The following is a 15,956-nucleotide window of genomic DNA, read 5'->3' on the forward strand; positions in this document are numbered from 1 at the left end:
CAAAATACAGAACAACAGCTAGCACTAGAGCAACGGCTAGTTAAGTGACACCTTAAGCTGCGTTCAGACGGGGGCGTAAAGGGCATAAGTGGTTAAAGCCGAGCACCGTTGCCAAGGCAACCAGTCTGTGCTACGTCACAAAATCTGGTTTAGGGCTCGTAGCATAGGGTTCAAAGTTTTCAACTTTACGAAGAGTTTGGGATAAGCGTCGATCAATCAGAGTGAAGCTAACACGAAGCGGCGTTTTACAGAAGATTTCGCTGTCACAAAACAAGCAGAGCGAACGCGGGAAATTAATCGAGCAGGAGAACAGCGCTGGAAAGTTGTAGACACATCCACGCATGCGCAAATTTAGCTTCTCTCATTGGCCACGGCTTACACCCCGTTCTTGCAAAGTGTGAACGGAATTCTCTACTTTATGTTCTTATGACTATGCCTCTATGCCCTTTACGCCGCCGTCTGAACGTAGTCTTAAGCAGCAGGAAGGCGAAGTAGAAAAAAGAGGCTGCATAGTGGTAACAAGGGTACTTATAAACTCGATTCCTTTGTTAAAATTTTAAGCTCTGCCATTGAATAACAGGACAGAGCTGCCTTGCACTACGAGTTGCCATTGAGTAACAGAATTGATGCAGTTTAGATTCCAGGAAGGCGAAGTAGCCAAATTAAAATTAGTAATTTTGACTTTTATATTTTTTTATCTTACGTATGTATTATAATATGATTTTAACACAGCTTTGTGTGTGATCATGTGATATTAACGGAGAACGATTTTCAAGCCAGGGCACATGATTATAGATATTTTTTTCTCTCTTTCGCGTGTAATGTGAATTATTTAAATCTATTAGTATGCAATACCATTCTTTTCTTGTTCTAAGAACTTGCAAGATTTGAAGGTTTTCGCCGCTATTGTACACTGTGACCAGACCTCTGATAGATGTATCGCTATGTCTGTAAATGCAACAGAGACTTGGAAAAATGTATAAGATCCTTTATTTTAAACTAAAATAGATGAACAGAAGGCACACCAGGTGCTTACAAATCCACCAGCATTTGTGGTGAGAACTCAAAATAGAAATTCAAATGTAAAACTAAATTTAAATATTAATAGCCAAAGGCTTCACAGAGTAATTTAATCGCGAAGTTGACTCGCACTTCACCGGCGTCAATTTAACTATCGGTAAGAATAATGCAAAGCCGAACACAAGAACTCCTATCTTAGAATAGGAAACCTAATAACATCGCCTTCAAGAGGCGAAATACACTCTATCTTAGCAATCTCAAGCCCTCACTTAAATACACGCAAATTAATTTGCATTCTGGCGGAAAAACAGAAAGAAAGAAGCGACAATAAAGATTCCAAACATAAAACAGCTAATTAAAGAAATTATGCACACTTCATAAATTATTTTCGAAGAAATTACAATACTCATATATCATTTTATAAATGTAGGGTTCTTCCAATAATTCATTTTAGTAGTTGATTTTCTTAATTTTTTTTTATTATACACAACACCATTATATTTTTTTATTCGGAATTGAATTTTATTTATTTTTTATTTTTGTTTATTCACCCCAGTTTCAAGTGCAATGTGTCATTTTCCGACTTAATAGGCAAACAAACAGAATTTAAGGACTAACTAGCGTTAAAATGATTTTTCACTGAAATTTTTGCATGCCATTTATAAATTTTTCCATTGTATATATATGTGTGTGTGTGTATATATAAAATGTAAACTAAGAAAATAAGTTTCTAATAACTTACTAATTTAATTAGCAATAGCTTTTTTAATTTCTTTTGTGGCATAATTTATGTTTCTGTTCAATTCTACGATTGGAGAGCTCAAAAGTTTATTTTCGTCATACTATGCACTTTTACTTTGGAAAATTAAAGCCTGTTAGTCAGACTGCTCGAAATATTTGTGCTGTATATGGACAAAGTGCTATTTCTAATGACACAATTCGAAGATAGTTTGAAATATCAAAGTGCAGAAAATTCAGTCTCGATGACGATGCCCACGCTGGACGACCCTCCCTTGCAAACAATGGCCTATTAAAAAAAGCTATTGCTGGAAATCCACATTGTTATCATCTATTATCCACATCATTATTTCCAGCTACTGCTGAAAATCCACATTCCAGATAAATATTCCGACAAGTACAGTATACGATTATTTGGAGAAATCAGGCATGTAAATTGCAAAGTATGGGTACCACATACTTTAACAGAGCAGAATATGCTTGGTAGAGTTTTGGCATGTGATTCTTTGCTGAAACTAAATAATAAAGGAGCTCCATTTTTCAAATGGTTCATTACTGGAAATAAGAAATGGGTACTATACGACAACGTCAGAATGAAAGAATCATGGGCTAAGCTAAAAGAAACTCCGTTTTTACATCGAGAGGAGGTTGCATCTCAAAAACGTAATGTTTTAGGTATGATGGAATAAAAAATTAACTGTTACACTGTTAATTATTGCCACCGAACTAGATATTAAATTATGGAAAATACAGTTCCCAAATGGCAATTTAAAAGCAGAATCGAATCAAAGCTTCCTAAACTGATTAACTATCCTAACAATGCTTGGCTTCACATTTCGAAGAATGCCACACAAATGTTTACTGAAACTGAAAAAGTGCTTTATTTCACACCTTTTATTAACCAGTAATTCAGCCAATCTACTAAATACATGCCACTTTAAAACTCTTTTGCGGCTTCTTTCACACAGCAATGACGCCTGATGGATGTTAGTAAAACAGCGTTTATTACTAAATCCGAAGTATTTTCTTTTCATAGATTGCCAATCGAACAGTATGTAGATTCCACTGCACTTCGGAAGATAGTGGGTATTATTTTTAAGGCAATGCTGAGGAAATCCGTGTTTATTTATGGGAATGATGCATCTGATTATACAGTTGCCTTAATACTCATGCAAAATAATAAGCTTATCACGTAATTCAGTATGACTTTGAATGACATCCAAAGACGATATACAACAGCAGACAGAAAGACTTTCGCCTTCTTCATCTCGGTCCAGAAATTTGGAATTTATATCGGGAAGGACAAAGAACCTCTAAGTTCCTCTAACTCTTCCTTAAAGGTTCTTGGGGAAGGAGCAAGTGACATGTTTCATAGATCATTCGAGAAATTCTATATTCCGAGAAAATGTTTCCCCCAGGTTGATGAAGTCGAAGTTAAAAATACAATAAAATAATTTAATTTTAAGATCCAGCATATAAACCAGGAAATGAAAATACTGTTACCTACGTACATTGTAGAATCAAATTAAGTAAGGAGTGTAACCAACTTTAATGCTGGCTTCTACAAATTTGGACTCTCTTTTAAAGCATGACTGAGAGAGTTAATCTTAAATTGAGTTAAAAATTGTTCATGCATATCTAATGGATACGGATCAGTTTGAACATGTGGACATAACAAGACTTAGAATAAGGTCAAGCAAGTATGAAATAATTGACCGGCTCTTGTTTTCCAAGAAATATATAAATATTAATAGCGAAATTAAGTAAGTAATCCTAGTTAAGATTCAATATATTCCATGAACTGCGTGACTTTCTTTTGTTTGGCAGCGTAATCATAAGAATGACATTGGGAAGCAGTGTACTCCCTCAGTTTCATAAATTCTTCACTGAATACATCAAATCTTCAGCAATGTGTCAGTTCGTTAATGATTTTAATTATAGGCTGACAATATTTAAGCAAAATGAAATCTGATTTTGAAATGAATTAGATAGAATTAATTTGTTACGCACTTGTCCTAAAAATAAGTTAAATAAGCATAAATTTCTGTTAAACATCAATAATAGTTTTTAAAAGAGGGCAGAAAGGATTCTATTTCGCCTTGCTTTTCCCCAAGCAGTTTAATTTATTCTTTCCTAAATAAGTTAATTTTAAAATATAGATCTCCATTAAAAGTAATTGCAGATGATGATTATTAATCAAGTATTTAAGGATAATTATTAATCAAGTATTTAAGGAAATGCATACTGTCCTTGACATAAAGCATTTAAAGACGTTTCCATATTGGCCTCAGACCCACATTAGAGCACGTGAGTAGAAATATAAATAAAATTATCTACTCGTATGTTTAACGCTTAATGAAAGTTTGGAATGTTTAATGAAACTAACATAAATTAGTTTGCGTGTACATTAAAAATTGCAAATAACCATGGGGAAAACAATCGCTGAATTATTCTTGGGAACAAAATGAGTTACACATTTGAATTAGCTTTTCATAAGTTTCCAAGTTAATTTGTGTATTTAAAGGGTAGGGATGGTGTGAATTCATCACAAATAAAATCAAATAAAACAATTTTATGTTTCGAAAGCAATGTCTATGATAAAAGATGGAAATGGCAAGTAGCCCGGTATTTCGGCTAGGCTTTTTAGAGAAAAGTCCAAATAACGATATGGATCTTCTAGCTGGCAATATAAAAGAAACGGTCGCAGCCAAACATCACGAAGTTAACAAACCACCCCAGAACGAAGGCACCGAAAGGTAATATGTCAAGGCAAATGAATAACGGGTGAAAGCAAAATTGCAAAGCATAGAGCCAAGCAATTTACGACATCTAGATAATAGAGCCAAGCAATTTACGAGTGCTGTCTCACATTAGAGAATTAAAAACATTTGTTTTTTTTCCCTGTAAAATATTCTTTCACGAGTCATTTTTCAAAACAATCATTATAAATTTTTAAGAAACAATTATTTATGTTTTTCAGTCAATTAATCTCATTTCCAATTATATTGACTTAGTTGGCAATATATTATTCTCTTATTAAATAGCATGAGTCACATAAATAAACTTAGAGAATTCTTCGAAATGTTGTTTGTTCTGTGAAGGTCCAAAATACCAATATGGGAAAACTTAGTAGCTCTTTCAAAAGCTAAAATGAAGAAAGGTGGGGGGGGGGGGAGACAGCCTCCTGTTTTGCATTCAAAAGCAGTTGGTCATGCTACTTAATAAGGAACTAAACGATTACGTGATGATAGCTAACTTATAAAAATCGAAAATGCTTTCACAAAGCGATAGAAAGTATTTTGGTTGTAAGATCAGAAGCACTTGTTCAGCAAAGGTGAGAGAAATTCATTTAAAATATTTGTAATATTAATTTACTGTTCATTTATGAAAAAAAGTATATTTATTAAAATAATTTGGAATATTATTAGTCCAAAGGGGCAATTTGCCCCAAAAGGACTCTTAATTTCGTTTTGTCATTTTGCGTTGATTCACTTTTTAAATTGTTGCCACCAAATATTAGAGTCCTGCATTATATTTAAAGAAATTAAATAATGAAGAATCTGCATAAATGTATGTATATTTCTTGCGTTGTGATAAAATAATGGTACCTAGAGCCAGTAAATTTTGAATAACGTACGTTTCCACCCGAATATGGGGATTTGGAAGCCCAAATTTAAAATTTGTTTTATTATCTATTTCATATTTTGTAAAACTTTAATTAATTTTTTATTAACAAACTCATCGATATCAAAGCGAGCAATGGCAACACTGTACGGAGAAAAAAAGAAAAAAAAAAAAAAAAAAAAAAAAAAAAAACACTTTTATCTCCAGCGCGCGAGAGTGTGTATCGGAAATTCTAAAAATTATGCTCATTTTAAAATTATTTTGCGATACTGCTGTTGAACTGAATTTTATGGTTTAAGTGCGATGAACATGATATTTAATAAATAAAAGTAACACACGAAACGTTAAAAAAACGCCCCTTTAAGCGTTATATAAAATCTGAAATGTTTTCAGTTTTTTTTTTTGATACTATTATTAAACAATATATCTTAACCCTCTGACCGAAGCCACAAAAGTAATAAAAAGGAAAATTTGATCCAAAGGTAATCATAAATTCAATTACAAATTGGAAATGTGATCACAAATTGATGAAGAAATAGGGACTGTCGCATTAATGTACGTTGAGCAAAAAAAAAAAAAAAAAAAAAAGACAGTTCTACAGCTCCCGTTCTACTGGGCCGATTGACGAAATTAAAATTGTGTTTTTCTTGTCTCGAAAGCGCGACTTAGGATATGTATTAGATTTATATACAGAATTGTTCTAATACAGGTATTTTGACACAAAATCGGACATTTTCTGAAATAACATGCCAATTTTTTTCACATTTCGATCTACGACTCAAATTATGCCAAACTGCCAAGTTTTGTAAAAATCGCACGAGTAGTTTTTAAAAAATTACCTCTCAAACTTTTAGCTCATCAATGTTAATTGAATTTGATATATATTGATTAATATTTCTTTTTTTTATTAAACTTACCTGATTCCTTCTTCCAGAATTCGAAATTTAGGGTTAATCCAAATATAACTCGCAGATTTTTTATGATTTATTTTTATAACGTATATTTTTAATTATTTTTTATAAATTTTCCCAAAATAATTTGGTATTATAACCTATAAAATTTTTAATATCATCTTAAAGTAGTGTATTTCTAGGCACACGTGCAAAAAATTAGAGTTTTTTATTTTAAGATATACATTTATTTTTCATATTTAAATTTTAAGGTATACATGAATTTACATGTTAGAGAGTTTTGAAATCTAGCATCTTTTTTTTTTTTTTTTTTTTTTTTTTTTTTTTTAATGTTAATTCGCATTTCGTTAAAATTATTTGAAAGTATGAACGATGACTTTTTCCCCGGTGGTCTACAAATAAAAGAATTAAAGGAAAATAGGTTGCTATAAATTAAGAAATTCGCCAATTAAATTATTCTTGACGAAAACTGAAAAAAATATGCCAAGACAAATTCCTAATTTTTCTCCGTAAATTTCGCACCAAATTTTACAAAATTTAATATTTAGTCGTAGAATGTTATTATGTCGTTATTATGTCGTAGAATCGAAATATGGAAAAAATTGTCATGTCATTTCAGAAAAAGTCCGATTTTGTGTCAAAATACCTATGTTAGAATGATGCTATATATAAATCTAATATGTATCCTAAATCGCGCTTTCGAGACATGAAAAACGTAATTTGAATTTCCTCAATCGGCCCAGTAGAACGGTTGATATAAGAACTGTACAATTTTTTTTTCCCCCCTTGGTGTACCTCTGAATTTTAGTGCCGATGCGATAAGAACATTCTGATAAGATAAGAACATTATCATATTTAGTATAAAATGTTCACGGTTTCCCTGTCAAATAAATGCGTTCACGGTTTCCCTGTCAAATAAATGCGTTCACGGTTTCCCTGTCAAATAAATGCGTTCACGGTTTCCCTGTCAAAGCCTCAAAATGTGACATGAGAATCTTCAAAAGTTCTCACAACATTCAGTGCTTAATTATTGTTGACATTATTCATTTTATTTTATAAATTTCAAGTAAATTTTGAATCTAAGCTACAACAAAACTATGTGAGGAAGAAACTGTAAGTGTTAATAATCTGGTTAGATAACTTAATCGAAGAGTAATTCATTTGTTCAAATAAAGCTGCAAACTTGAGTTTCTCTCGACATCAACAAAAAAAGTGACGATTAATGAAAACATTGTTAATCAATACCTTTACAAACTTGCTTCCCTTCGATGTTATACTGGAATGGAATATACTATCTTATCTATAGAAATGGGAAATGTACGACTGCAACTGTAAAGCGAAATGAATGACGAATAAATAATTTCAATTGTTGAGATAAAATTTCAAGCTACAGATAAAGAAGCCCACAGTGGCCAGTCAAGAATGAATTTTAAAATATTTAATTACAACAAAAAACAAAACGCCGAAGAACAAAGGTTAAAGATACTATGGCAACAAGAATCAGCTTAAATTGCGTAAATTTTTAGGATTATAGTTTCCACAGCTGAGAAGTGAAAATGACGAAGGGTAAACATGTGCTCAAGCGATAAAAAAGCACAAAAATTCTCGAAAATTCCAGCCAAGGAAGAGGAGACGAAGACACTGGAGTAATCTATTGACAAAAAGTGAAAGTAACCATGAAATAATTTCTTCAAAAACTGAAGGTAAAAGCAGACTAGCATTGGGATTATTAACCAAAAGTGTAAGATTTTTATGAATGCGAAATGCTTCTAAGAAATCTAATTCTTCAACAGAAGATGTTTTGTGAACAATTTCGGGCTAAAAAAAGGGGGAAAATGGGATTTGCTTTGGCCAGCAGTTTTAGGAAATGGGGGTGGGTGGGTTAATGCTTTTTTTTAAACATATGCACTAAGAAGCATGAAACATATAACCTTATACCATTTTTGGGGACTAGAAACGTTCGTCTTCAGAACAGACTTTCAAAAATTTTTGCAACGATACATAACTTCATGGTTACCATTGCATTGTATTACGCTACTTTGTACTTATCATGCACCTATTTGGAACATTTTAAGGGATAAGGTGAAAATACAGTGCTGCCACTGCAACATATATTGCTGTGCCTTAGCTTGATGAATAAAAACTCACAGTCGTTGGTAATAATATGATTATGAAGGTTATGCTCCATTTCAGGCTACATTAGAAGAAGCGTTTTTTAAAAATCGCCCCATTTGAGGCTTCATTGCTGGAAAGGTGAGACTTCTCATATCAAACATTTCATTCAAGAACAATGTTGAATCCGAAAATGTGATCGGAGGTCACATAACTGTGAAATAGTATGAAATGTTATTATTGTCGTAATGTCGTGGGCGAAGATGACAACCTTGAACGTTGCCACTCATGCAATGTAAAACTGGAATTTGATGATCTAAGAAAACCGGACAAGATATGTATCCATTAGAACTTTGAGAATAAAATAGTTGCTGATAACTGATTCATTGGAATATTTCAAAAACTATGATTTATAATTGTCATAAAACCCTACATTTCGTATTATTATGATCCATCATTACTGTTTAGTTATTTTTTACTGTAATAGTGCAGTTATTTTTAATGTAGTATTGAATAATGGTCATTATAAGTAGTTATTGTGTTATTAATAAATTATATTTAATTTATGAAGTTATAGTTTATGAGGGGTAGGACGTTGTGAATTCCTTTTGATAGCTGTAAAGAAGTACCTCTGGTATCCTAACTCTTCGGAACACATTTTGAACTTTTGAGAGAGAAATGATGTTAAGAAACGAGAATTTTAAATTTAAAAATTCTGAAGAAGCATGTCCAATAAGTCTTGTTGTCAAATTCTGTATTAGTTAAACAAAATGAACATGTTTGTTAGTGAAATTCATCTGTAGATTAAACGTTTTAAATAAACTTTTGTGTTAGAAAAACTCAGAACGTCGTAAGACGCGTTGACAGAAATCGATTACCGTGGGTTTGTGTGACCCATCAGTGGTGTTCTACAGCTTATCCTTAGCAATGCATCGCATTGCCTTACGTTAGTAATCTTTTTATTGACCGCCAATACACACAGGTTACCGATTACCAATTGCTTTGATAGGCTGAAAGTTCTATAGTTTAATTACGATTTAAAACTTTTTCTGTAATCATAGGCGGCACAGATTGAACAGGTCAAAACTCAAAGTAGTTGTATACCTGAGGTGAATCAGACCTAAATGCCTAAAACATTGCTCATTTTCCCATCGGTGCCTTATATATTGAATACCAGTGACCATCAGCTTCTAGGTAACTTGTGACTAGAGCTGGATTAACCATTAAGCAAAACGAGCAAATGGTCAAGGAAAGAAGACACTATAAAAAATTATCATTCCTCGTTTTACCAAGGAATGTATAGCACAGCTACACTAAAATCCTGAAGAAATGGAAAAAAAAAAAAAAAAAAAAAAAAAAAAAAACAGGTGTTATACTGTAAATATTACGGGATACCAAAACCTTCTAAGCGCCTGCGGTCTCCATCAGTATCAATTCGGCCCTGTCTGTGACCAACAAAAGTGTCAATGACACCGGTGCACTCTGAATTAGATTTAATGGAAAAATCTAGTTAACTATATTGCAGCAACACCAATGATCTATGACTTGATCGAAGATGACAATTCTTCGCAAATATTGCATCGTCAAAAATGCAACAGCACCCATATACAACTTATTCGTTCTCACAGGTACACTCAAGCATTACTGTTGCAGTTTTTGAAATTGATATAAAAATATTTCATTTGAAGCTATATTCGTCATATCATTTCTTCCAAGAACTGATTTTCTCATAATTCAACTAATTACATATCTCGGAAATGCTTATTTCGGCGCTCTATTGAGGCTATTCGCTCTATTCGGCTTCTAGGTGTGATACAGATTTTAAACTCATAGAGTGTAACAGTCAAAAGAACACTGAGGAAAAAGCTACGCTGGATGCCCTTACTGGACTTAACATTCCTGCCAGAAAGGTCCAGCAGTTATCAAGAAAGAATCATGATGTACTCAAAAAACTCCCTATTTATTTTGTGGAGCTCTCACGTTACAGAAGGCCGAAAAATTTAGAAACCGTAAACTACTGAATAGAATCGAGAATTATAATGCCCGGTGTTTACTCATACAGTTTTTTAGATGTCAAAAGTTTGTTCATGGACATATAACGTGACGTGCGTTAACCTAGGTGTCTCAAGTGCTCTGGAGAACTTTTGACACAAACTTACTTGTGAACTGAAATGAAAATCTTACTTGTGAACTGATGAAGAGCCTATCCTCCTGAGATGCCATCTTTTCCATCCCAGAAATTTTCTGGATGTGAAAAATTACGTAAAAGGTCAAGATAACAGAGAAAATTTCCAAGAACCTCGTCTTCAATATTTACTACCTCTAGCGATAAAAAATGCTCAATCAAAGCTGAGGCACCCGATCTTACGCGAACCTAGAAACAAGATACACAAAGGCAAACACAACTGAGAATTTACTATAACAGTTCATCACAGAACCATCCTCAGAATAATCCTTCAGGCAAGCAACGTCGCCATTTTCGCATGCGCTGTGTTTGTTGTATTGCAAAGGTTTTTATACAGAAATCGTGATATTTTATGCCTTACGTATTTTAAAATATGCGCTTGGATTATTTGCAAACAACGGAAGAACTGCGGTAAAATTTCTTCAGGAATACAGAATTTTGATGCAAAATCTCTAAAGGGAAACAACGAGGAGATGCGGTTGGTAGATGGCCGATGTTATCGGAGTGTGTGAGATAGTTTATTCCTGCAGTTCTCTGCTGTTTTAATTGTAAACCGATCGCTAGGTACTTGGAGAGAAAGATAGTCCAAAAAATTACAGAAAGATTTAGAAAAAAAATCTCAGTTTTTATTTTTAATGTATCACGCAATACTTATCGAATTATTTAAATTTGGAATTTTAAATTACTGAAGTATATTTCCTTTTTACATATTGATAACGTTTGGCAACTTACCATAAATATCAGAAGTTTGGGAATCTCCATTAAAAAAATTCGCGAAAACCACTGGATTTCATCGATAAGTAACTTTTCATCTGCACAAAAGTTGCCAGATTGCGCCAAGGTGATTGCGTTAATACGTAAATACCAATTTTTTCAACCTCCTTGTTTATTTAATCCCCTTACTGCGGCACATGATGGACTCGATTTGCAGAAATCTTTTTCCCCCCTGACTGACAGTTCGACTGCCTTTCCCTTAGGTATGAGTTTATTATTTACTTAATATTAATTCTCCTAGGCATGGGTCTTTTATTACTTAATATGCATTTATTCTTTTAGAACTCTCATCTAAGGTTGTGTATTCATCGTTACTCCACCTGGCGATTATCTGATGCGCTGCCAGTCCATATCCAAATATCAAAGCATCGAAGTCAAAGGTCAGCTCCTGTTGACTCTGCATTAAAGCACTGGTAACTTTGTCTACTCTCAATTAATTATCAGCGTGTGAGTTACTGATGATTTTAAGACTGAAAATCTAAGTCTTCGATGACAAGTGACAAGTCTTCTTAAGACTGAAAGTCTAAGTCTTCTTAAGACTCTTAAGTTCTTTTTCTTAAGTCTTCTTAAGACTGAAAGTCTAAGTCTTCGATGACAGATCTAAGTCTTGACGGTCACCGATGGCGTTCAGTTTAGTTTGAATTTAGTGGTGTATCTAATGATGTATTTTTAATTTAACGGCGTACTGCGTTGCTTCACATTATAGGGCTAACTACAGGTGCCCAACGATCCTGAATGTCTTTTCCCGTTTAATGTTATTTTTAAAATCTGCATAAATGATGTAATTATAAATACCTTTAGTTTATAAAATGGTTTTAAATATATTAAATATTTAACATGATTTTAAATACATTTAATTTATAATATGATTTTAAGTACACTCCATTTTATAATTTTAATTACATTTAATTTTTAATAATATTTAAATGATAATTTGATTAGATATTTTCTAATTTTTTAATAGTAAACGATCTTTCTAACGTCATACATGTCGTACTTGGTTAAAAAAAGATTTGACTTTTAATTTACTCTTTGTTACACACTAATTCGGTTGATAATTTTTATTCTAGCTTTATTCTGCTAAAGTTAATTTTCTTTCTTCAAAAAGAATATGAAAAGTATGAAATTCTGTGCTGTAGCTCTTACTTTCCTTTTTATAGCAACATTGGGTAAGTCACTCCTTTTTTAAACTTTTAAATTCGTAATTATTTATCTAATGACTTCAAACTTAAGCAATGCTCTTAATACTTTATTTTGGAGAATTTATTTTAGAGGGGACCGAGATTAAAAAAAAAAATTGTAACGGAATATTAGTGCAGAAATCTTCATCTTCATTCCCTGCTCGTTTTTGAGCATGCATCTTTACATGGTCCCAGAGCTCGCCGATATGAATTTTTATCTATTTATAGGGCTATATAACTATTTATGGGACTGCAAATGGAAACGGATCAGCTTACATAAGAGATACACAAGAATAGTTCTATGTACCTCTTTTGAGTAGCTGGTCGGTTTTAGCGTAGTTGATTTTCAAGTGCTTGGAAATATGCTGCAAGCTGAATAAATTACTTTGTACAAAAGAACCTGAACTCAATCAAAATTAAGGTTTCGTTATAAATTGGTTTTTATGTAGCGGACTTGACTGTTAGTAATTTAAAATCAAGTGCAATATTTACAATGATACAATAGTCTCAAGTAGATAGAATTAGTGTCAATGATACAATAGTCTTAAGTAGATAGAATCTTGTTATATATGTTACTCTAAATCGACGCATAATCACACAGAAAGAAAAAAATATTTTTAATGAATTGCACAATTTATAAAGTTAACCAACATACTAATCTTGCTTTAAATTTGCTGTAGGAATTCTTCAATTTTCTAAAGAATCGAATAAGCGAACGCGTGAAACTCGCTGCAATAAAGTCCCGGACCCATTTTGATGTTTAATAACTCATAAAATAAAGAAGATATAAACAAACTTATCGCATTTATTGATGGAGTAACTTATATATTTTCCTTTTCAGGTTTGAATATCTTTACTTTTGTATATATCGTCTGCGCGTGTGGTTAATTTCAGATAATTTCATTTTTCATCTGTACTTTTCTAAATATCGTCTGCTTATTAATTGCATTTTCTCTCTTTTGTTTTTGGCAACTATTGCAATGTTTTATGTTTACTTTTGATGTGTTTGTTCTAGTACTTTTGCATGTGATGTTTTATTCGACCGGATATTAAGGAGAATGCATATACCACAACACATGCTTGCCGGTACCTGGCGTGAAATTGAATATCGACTTGATATTCTCCGTGCGACGAAGGGGGCACACGTGGAAGTTCATTGACAAGGGTCATAAAATTTTTGAGTCTATCTAACCATTTATGTTATTAATTTTAATCTATCTTTATTATTTTATGAGTTATTAAACATCAAAATGGGTCCGGGACTTTATAAGCATCCTGCATTTTGTGACTTGAAGATAAGATTAAACGAAAGTAAACAATAATAAATAAAGATTAAGCGAAGGTTGATCAATTGCTTTATGGTTTTACTAACAGCTTCGCTGCCAGCCTTCGTCTGACTTTTAAATGTACCGGGAAAATGGCTGAAGGAAACACCAAACGTTAAATTTAAAAACTGCGTAGAATTTTACTCTGCAGAACAACTTTATAAAAAAAAAGTTATTACATATAACAATATTACAATGAAATAAGCAATATCCCTTAATACAAATATTAATTATCCTAATAAATAAATTAACCAACTTCCCTTTGCAAAATCTTAAGAACTCAAATGGTATAAAGGAGGTTAAGAACTTTGTTTCCTAAAAATATCACTCAAAACTTTTCAATATCTTAAAAACAGTGAAATGAGCAATAAATAACATAAAAGAATACAAAAAACAAAAATTCTGAAGAGCAAAGTATAATTAATGATATTTTATCTTATATTTTCAAGAGAAAAAAATTACAATGAAATAAGTTATATCCCTAAATACAAATATTAATTATCCTAATAAAAAAGTTAACCAACTTTCCGTTGAAGAAAAAAAATCATGCAAAACTTTTCAATATCTTACAAATAGTGAAATAAGCAAAAAATAACATGAAAGTAACTCAAAAAACAAAAAAAATCCGCGCAAAATTTTACTCTGCAGAACAATTTTATTTAAAAAAAAATCAACAAAAATGTATTATATATATAAAAAATGACAATGAAATTTGCCAATCTCTTAAAAACAGTGACATAAGAAATACGATGAAAAATTGTTGCCAAACCCATATTTCTAAAAGAATGAAACTATTCAAAATGATGCGATTTCATCCACAATCTATCAACAACAATAAGACAGGAAAATTGTTGCCAAAATCACATTTTTAAAGATGTGAGAAGTGTACTCGGAAGCTTCGTTTAAAATTTTTTTTTAAAAAATATAAAATATTATCATTTTTCCAAAATTCTTTTTGTAAAAGCAGTCGCAAGGATGAAAGTTTAATGTGTCCAAAAATCAAAGAAAAATAAACTGTACATATTTAAAAATAAACTTTTTTAGAAAAAATCCCGTTAGAAAGATGTTAAGCTCCCTTTGTTAAATAAATTCGTATTTAATCGACTTATTGAAACACGAAATTTATTTTAAGTTCGTAAAATAGCTAAGTGCCTACGTTTCATGACGATGTGAAAATGGAGTGTGTAGAGTAAAATCTTGTTTTCCTATAGCCCATTATGTCTCAAAATGACGCGATTTCGTCACAAAACATAAAATAAAAAAAATTCGAATTCGAATTTTGAAAAAATCGCTTCGAGGTGCAGTGGCTCTTGTCAAGACTAGATGCACCTATGTACCAAATTTCGGGCGAGTCTATTAGCTTACGCGCAGCGCGAACGAAAGACACACACACAGACGCTTTCTTTTATTATATGTAGAGATTTTGCAACTCAAATTTTGCGCAATAATGAGCAATATAAAATTAACAAAATAAAGCAATTCATTCTAAAGATGTAGCGAATGAGTTGCGGACTTGAGTAGAATCGGAGCGTGGTGACTCTAGGAATGTAATCGTAAGTTCATTTTCCATGTTCGCTGGCGTTTCATTCACTTTGCCATCACTGCTCTCAAGACAAACGTGGGCTCTGACCCAGCGGAGACTGATATGGAAAGCTGCGTTTCATCTTAATCGTCTCTGGATATTTGTAATAAGTGGGGACAGCATTACAATTTGAGCAAAGAGATTCACTTCCAGCTTTTAGAAAATAATTAAGAATAAGTTAAAAATGATCAATTCTAACACAATTAAAGGGGATCCCTTCGTCCGGTTTCTATGGGTCATCCAATTTTCCATTCAAAACATTGCAGTTCTTAACTAGTTATGAAGTTACAGATGAAGCCATGGCCTTCATTCCTCATACTAATTTAAGATCTTCTACTCGATGGTAATGCTAATATCTCAGGAAGAAATGAATTGTCTAGACAGTTCCACAGCAAACTTTGCTGTGATATCTGATAGGTCATTACCTTTCACTCTTACATGCTCAGGAATCCAGCAGTAAAGAATCTGATATCTGTTTAAGTATAAATTTAGCTTTAAAACTTC

At 32.3% G+C, this 15,956-nt stretch overlaps 1 protein-coding gene across 2 annotated transcripts in view; it reads left to right on the top strand.

Moving 5' to 3' along the window:
- Positions 1-5,003: 5,003 nt before the first annotated feature.
- Positions 5,004-15,956, top strand: part of LOC118200988 (uncharacterized) — a 34,936-nt gene continuing 23,983 nt past the window's right edge. Inside the window, exons 1-3 of one of the 2 annotated variants that reach the window (XM_085812850.1) lie at positions 5,004-5,092; positions 11,647-11,744; positions 12,435-12,533. In XM_085812850.1, coding sequence (XP_085668976.1) covers positions 5,030-5,092; positions 11,647-11,744; positions 12,435-12,533 — 260 coding nt within the window. In that variant the 5' untranslated portion in view covers positions 5,004-5,029. Of the gene's footprint in view, positions 5,093-11,646; positions 11,778-12,434; positions 12,534-15,956 lie in introns of both variants that reach the window. The other variant, XM_085812848.1, reaches the window with a different exon arrangement.

The sequence above is a fragment of the Stegodyphus dumicola genome, chromosome 3 (assembly GCF_044657685.1).
Source record: "Stegodyphus dumicola isolate Sdum_Otavi_A_Nest chromosome 3, ASM4465768v1".
NCBI classification, from domain to species: Eukaryota; Metazoa; Arthropoda; class Arachnida; order Araneae; family Eresidae; genus Stegodyphus; species Stegodyphus dumicola.